Source organism: Silurus aristotelis, assembly GCF_946808225.1.
Source record: "Silurus aristotelis genome assembly, chromosome: 16".
NCBI lineage: Eukaryota > Metazoa > Chordata > Actinopteri > Siluriformes > Siluridae > Silurus > Silurus aristotelis.
In genome coordinates this window covers 19676169-19683668 of record NC_139589.1, presented here as the reverse complement: position 1 = coordinate 19683668, position 7500 = coordinate 19676169, and the positions used below count along the sequence as shown (strand labels likewise).

Genomic DNA, 7500 nt, shown 5'->3' with positions numbered 1-7500 from the left:
GAGACTATTTACACAAATTTCAAAAATTATGCTTTAAATAAAAAAATAAAAAATAATTATAATTAATCCCTGTGCATGTGAAAATAAAAAAAATAACGTTAAGTTTAATATCCTCTTCTACACATGCCACCACTGATTCCAACATCATCCTTGTGCCATTAAATAGTGGAAGGCTCATTTCTCCATGAAAAATCACAAAATTCACCCATTATCATATGTTTTAATTTTGTATATAGCTAAGCTGAACTGATTCATAAACTCAAACTATTTTTGAGTGTGGATTCATTGTGGAATAAATGATACGTCATCTCGACCATTTTTATCCTGCCATCCTGTCAAATGGTGCTATATGTCGAATAGGTATAGAGAAAATCTAATGCTTGCAAAAGTTACAAAAAATACTCATATGAAATGATTCATTATAAGTTTATTTATAAGGCATTTGCCACTTCCTGCCTATAAAATGAAAAGACTGGCCCCTTTTGTCACCTGTGTAACAGCTCAAGTCAAGGAACAAATATGCATATTGCCTGGGACGAATTGTGCTGTTCTGGTCCTCAGTACGGGATTTATTGTAGGATCTTCTGAAGACTCAGATCTAAAAGGACCCACTGCTTTTTCTTTTGGTGAATGATTCGTCACTTTTACTGTCTGTTAATCATAGAAGAATTAAACTTGCTGCTCTTACTTCTGCCAAAAAAGTTATCCTGATACTGTGGTTTGATCTGTCTACTCCGGTTTTATTAACTTGGATGTCCTATTTAGTGGACATTGCCTCCTTGGAATGTACCACAGCCAGAATGCATGGTGCCAAAAAATTTCGGTTGGACATTATTGAGACTTTATCAGACCTCTTGAAATCCTAAAATGTATTGTCATCTCACTACTATTGTTTCGATCATAGTTTTACTTTTCTGGCATACAACCTTTATTGTTATTAAGCATATTATTTCATCTATCATTATTATTTTAATATTATTATTATGTTTTGTGTATCTTATGCATATGGGCAGATCTTGGGCTCTGTTGTAAAATTTATGAATCTAAAATATTCAATAAATAAAAAATTATAATAAAAAAATACTGATATTGTCACATTGTCCAGGCCCGACAGAAACATTCATATTAAAGGTACAATTTGAAATACAGCTGTGGCAGTTGTCTGGTTAAGTTCCTGTATTTTAACAGACTGTACAGTGGACATTGAGGCTGTGCTGGATATACTATGAGAAAATCTGAATATAACATCACAACCAAGGACTTAACTTGAAAGCCACAGGGAAAAAAAGGAGGAACAGACTGAGAAACAGTTGGAGGAAAGACATCATCAAAGAGCTGAAAAGATGTGGCCTTAACTAGAACGGCATGGCAAGAAAAAGTTCAAAACAGGGCATGTGGGAGAGCATTTAGTGATCGCTGCACGCAGAGCCATAAGTGCAGCATTTGTTTATTAGAAATGATACTATTAGAGCTAGCATGTAAAATGATAAAACGCTCAGTTTAGAGTGAAGGTCACACTTAGTGCCTATGGCCTTAGTAATGTAATTCATTTCGAATCCAATTGCCCTCACTGGTTTGAAGTACTTTAACTCTGATCGGGTTGGTTTGTAAAAGGAAATTCAGATGTTCCGGTTCAATAAATGTTGATTGTCCGAATGCTGTAATTTTGGCAGTATAATTCCAGTCAGAATAAATAATACTGACCTGTACTTCGTTAGTCGATAAATATACAAAAAAGTGTACTTGTGTGTGTTCATGTGTCTCTGACCATATGTGTTTGATAAAAAAGTAAACATGTGGCTTTTTTTTCAGCCCCATCATCCAGATGGACAAATTTGGAATCAGTTATATTGTGGTTTGGTATGACCTGATTCTGAACTCTCAATCTTGACATGCTACTTTTTTTTTTAAACCCCTTCCTACACACACACACACACACACACACACACACACACACACACACACACACACACACACACACACACACACACACACACACACACAGAGTAAGCATTGATTGCTGACGTAGCAGGAAATAGCAATACTGCATTAATAAACTGAGTTTACGGAACGTGTGCTTACATAACACTCCTGACTTTATGTTCATAAATATTATTTCAGCATGTCCTCTCACAAAAATGTGCCAATAAACCAATATCAGGAACTGTCCAACAGCCTGTTTTATACTCGGTTTATCTTTAATAAGCAGGACTGCACAATTCAAGGGGATGTTTTTATAAAGGCTTCACGATCAAATCTAAAAGGAATCATATTTATTCCTGCACAGCTGTATCTTATCATAACACAACATCCAATCTTGATTAAAAGGCATGTCTGTAATCGACTCACATCACACTTTAACAATACAAATTTCTTTCTTTCACCAATGAGACAGCCCTGTACACCATACATTTTCTTATCCCAGTTCTTTTCCAGTGCATGCAGTCCTCCCTTTGAATTTATTTTAACTAAGCACACAGTTACCTGAGGTCAATCTGAATCTCAGAAATCAAAGTCACAGTGATGCTTCGAAATCTAAAAGTATAATCTTACGCATAATGCTGTCTGTTCCATTTGTGGTCGCTGTGCAAGAGGCGGTGCTGTAGTGATTTGTGCCATTGTTGCGATGGAAAGTGGACATCGGAGGAAGACTGGGGTTAATCTCAGCCGAGGAGTGTGATGGGTAACTCTGAGGAACAAGAACGTATCATTGGTTGCTAATTACAGGTGATTTTCTTTCACATGTTCTGACATTTAGACAACTTTATTTATGCTTAGGCGTGCTCTTTTTCATTACACAACTCATGCAAGAAATACACAGAAAGAAAACTTTTAACTGCTTTAAAAAAAACAGGTGGAGTTATTAGAGTACAGTTTATCTCCATATCCTTATATCAGTTGCTGCAGGATAATGATTTGTCATTGCATCATCTATCTAGCTTTAGATAGTAAAGACTGTAAAAATAAATAAATAATGTAATACTAATAATAAAATAAATAGACTTAACAACATATACAACACAATTCTGAAAGAAATTGACATTTAAATCAGAAAAATAAAATGCAATGTTGTATTTTGCATATAAGAAGTATACTCATCTTATTGATTACAAAATTGTATTAATAAAACTGCTGTCAAATTAACAGGTCAAACTCCATTAAAAAAAAACCCTCTTCAAATGAAGTTATAGCTATTACAAAACACAGCTCAATACTTCTAATCTACCTAGCTAGCTAGCTACAGTATGGATTAATAAACGTGTAATAAAACTCTAATAGATTAGTAATAGACACTGACAGGAATGTAATAAACTAACAAGTGTGCAATAACCTACAAGTCTCTCGTGTGGGTGCAAGCCGCAGTAGCTGCTGCTCTGAGGGCCATGGGAGGAATTTCCCAGCATTCCACTGTAACCTGCTTGATTCATTCCACTGGAGGAGCTCCATGGGTCTGTACTGTGATGACCATCTGAGAGAGTGAGAGAGAGAGAGAGAGAGAGAGAGAGAGAGAGAGAGAGAGAGAGAGAGAGAGAGAGAGAGAGAGAGGAGAGAGAGTCATGATCAATTCCAGGCATTTAAGTTACTTACCCTGGTATTACTGAAAAAACCCTAATGTTCACAAATACACACTCTTAGAAGAAAAATTATACAGACACAAAAAAAGAATCCTTGAGAGAAACCAGACTAAAAAGAGAAGTACAACTGGGAAACACTGGATAATAGGATTATACATATACAGTCAATACAGTCCTAAATGTGTTTAACAGATATGGAATGTGAGTACGAGTATGAGTGTACTATAAATAAAAGAAACATCAATAATGAGAACAAGGCAAGTTTTTTTTAAAGTATGCAGCATTATTACAAATTATTTGCTTTTGTTAAATTTTTTACCTTTGTTTACTTAATATGATCAACAGAAGGTCATGTGCAACCAACAAAGGTGAAAAAACAAAGCATTAGTGTACAAAATAAATTATTAGATACAGTAAAGTTTGTGGACACCTGAGCATACGATTGGTATGTGCTTCTTGAAACATCCCATTCCACATTTAGCCCCTATTTGCTGTTATAATAACCTCCACTCTTCTGGGAAGAAGTTCACTAGATTGTGGAGTGTGCTCATTCAGTCATAAAGGTGTTATTGAAGTGGGGTACTGATGTAAGGTAAGGAGGCCTGGGGTGCAATCATACCAAAGGTGATCAATATAATTGAGACCAAAGCTCTATAGCAGGCCACTCAGTATCTTCCATTCCATTCAATGTAAACCATATCTTCATAGAGGTTGCTTTGTGCACAGGGGGCGTTGTCATGACAGGTTTAATCTCCTAGTTCAAGTGAAGGGAAAATGTAATGCTATGGCATCCAAAGACATCCTATACAATTGTGTGCCTCTAACTTTGTGACAGTTTGCGGAAAAACCACAAATTGCTGGTGTCCATATAGTGTATATATATATATATATATATATATATATATATATATATATATATATATATATATATATATATATATATATATATATCTCACACAGTCTGCAATCATTGGTCAAGAAAGCATTGGCATCATCTCATACTGGGTGACATGCATGGTACTTCGGAATCATGTACTGTAGTGCAAGTTTATCCAATGATGTACAAAAGTGAGTGTTACGCAGAAACTGCTTGTGAGAAATCTTTAGAGTATCAAAGTTAAATGATCCACAGTTACAGGTTCTAAAGGTTCACCATGAGGGATATTTTGATTTTGATAAAATAAATAATGTGAGGTTTATACATTACGTGCGGTACCTGGCATAAAAAAGGAGGTGGGAAAGCTGCCACTGGGTGCTTTAGAGTTTGGATAGCCCGGCGAGTCTCGGTTATAATCTGCAGTGCTGGCTGGCGGCGCGTATACCTACAGAAAAAAAAACACAAAAACAAAAAATGTTTAGATGCTATTCTGAGTTAAACTGAAAGGATACAAACTACAGGACCTGTAAATTATTTCACTGGAATTCTGCTGCATGGCATAAAACAGAAATTTAAAAGGCAAATAATAAGACAAAAAGGGAATTATTATATTCATATGCATTCTATTCTATTCTATTCTATTCTATTCTATTCTATTCTATTCTATTCTATTCTATTCTATTCTATAACTTTTGTGAAGATAAGCCTAGCACCATAAAGGCAGTGGGACCATGGTGTCACACTCTCCAATTTTATCTCTCACTCACTGAACAGCCCGATCTAATAATGCTGACTATGAATGAACACGGCTATGAAGACATCCAAGTATAATACTCACTGAAAAGGACAGAAAGACACGAGAAAGAAAGAAAACAAAAAGAGGGAGTGTATGTGCATATGTGTGTTTTTCCGGCTCCATGTCACACACCCCAGGGGTTAACACAAAGCATTACGGGCTCAAGGATTTTTTTTTTTTTTTTTTATTGGACGTAGAAACTAAACCCCAGCTGGAATTCTTCCTTTCCAATGTAGCACCTTGCACACACACATGCACATGCACCCACACAAGAGTGCATGCACATGCACACATGCACACATGCACACATGCACACACACACACACATGCACACACACACATGCACACACACACACACACACACACACACACACACACACACACACACACACATTCCGATGTCTGTAAATGACATCAGGCATTGGTTGGGGGGAGGCACCGTGGGAGAAAAACGGGACAATAAGGAGACTTTTGTCAAGCTCATAAAAACAGGAGGATGTTGACTGACCCACTTACATAGTACATGCATTCACACACACACACACACACACACACACACACACACACACACACACACACACACCTATAAATCAGATCCATACAGGAAGAATATAAACATAATTAAATGACTTTATAATGTTCTAGAATGGTAGGTACTTGTTACTGAGACCTAATGATACCAGTATGTATGTGTGTGTGGGTGCGCGTTTGTGTGTTCCTTCCTGTACCTTCCCCACATACCACATGCACCTGTTTATGAAACTGCAGACACAAACAGTGCAAGAGACGAATGGAAATAAAAAACCGGACATGAGGGAGAAAAAAATTAAGAATGGGGTGAACGCAGAGCAGAAAGTTACTTATTATTCGCCGGTGTTAGAATGTTCATCCATCTGGTCTGTGTCTAATGATACTTTGCTCATTCCTTCATCCTTTCTTCTCAAACACACACACACACACACACACACACACACACACACACACACACACACACACACACACACACACACACACATTTGAGGTGGCAGCCCATTAACCCCTTAATAACTGAGATCAAACACAAACATACACACACTCACACACACACACACACACACGTTGTGTGTGTGTGTGTGTGTGTGTGTGTGTGTGTGTGTGTGTGTGTGTGTGTGTGTGTGTGTGTGTGTGACTGTGTGTTTGTGATCAGGACCAGATGTTTTGGAATGTGTGCAGTCAGTCACGAAACTGCTCTCTCTCTCTCTCTCTCTCTCTCTCTCTCTCTCTCTCTCTCTCTCTCTCTCTCTCTCTCTCTCTCTCTCTCTCTCTCTCATCCCTTCATCTCCCTCCGTGTCCACCAACCCACACCCCCACCAACACACACAGAGCCCTGGTGCACCTGTGCAGGGCCTGCACACACTAATAACACTCTCCAGACATGGGTCTCTGGAAAACAGATGAAACCCAAAAAAAGATGGAAAAAGATGAAAACTTTTTATTTTGCATTTTCATTCACCTGACTTTTTTCACACCTAACTGATCGAGCTGCAGATCAGGGGCAAGTATACGCAAAGCAGGAGTGAGTCAAGAACTGGGAACGTTAGTCCTGTTACTGTGAGCATGTATATTATTTTCAGTCAGAGGTGTTTAGATGGCAGTGTTTCAATGTTATTATGTGTAAAGCAGTACTTATATCATAGAACAGTCAGCAGCTTCAGTGCGCATACTTGCGAGTCTTAAAGATTATACACATTAGTATTCAGGATGCAAACCAATGCTTTTCAGTACAGGCCCAGATTTTATTTTGTTGATAAAATGCTGAATTAGTTTAAAGCAATAGAGCTGTAAGACTCGCAAATGACTGCTCAGTATGCTTATCCTTCCAGATATATATTCTTTACACTGAGATCACTGCCTAATCTCCCCGATATAGCTATCTGCCAATAGTTAATACACCCAAACTGCTGCATCATATGGCAATGTTCAAACTTGGTGGAAGCAGCTATCTGCTCTCTTTTACAAACATCAGTTTAAAAATGCCCATGATTGGCTAATGTCACGGTGAGTCTTCTTCTTCTTTCGGCTGCTTCCGTTAGGGGTCGCCACAGCGGATCATCCAGCTTCATACAACGGGGCCCTTTACATCTGCCTCTTTCAAACCAACTACCTGCATGTCTTCCTTCGCCACATCAATGAACCTCCTCCTTGGTCTTTATCTTTTCCTTCTTCCTAGCGGCTCCATCCTCAGGATTCTCCTACCGATATACCCCATGTTC

At 37.9% G+C, this 7500-nt stretch overlaps 1 protein-coding gene across 18 annotated transcripts in view; it reads right to left on the bottom strand.

Moving 5' to 3' along the window:
- tcf4 (transcription factor 4) overlaps positions 1-7500 on the bottom strand; it is a 162594-nt gene that overhangs the window by 25270 nt on the left and 129824 nt on the right. For all 18 annotated transcript variants that reach the window (XM_083564081.1, XM_083564076.1, XM_083564065.1 and 15 more), the window contains 3 exons: positions 4792-4897; positions 3336-3469; positions 2554-2689 (listed from right to left, as the gene is read on the bottom strand). In XM_083564081.1, coding sequence (XP_083420207.1) covers positions 2554-2689; positions 3336-3469; positions 4792-4897 — 376 coding nt within the window. The remainder of the gene's footprint in view (positions 1-2553; positions 2690-3335; positions 3470-4791; positions 4898-7500) is intronic.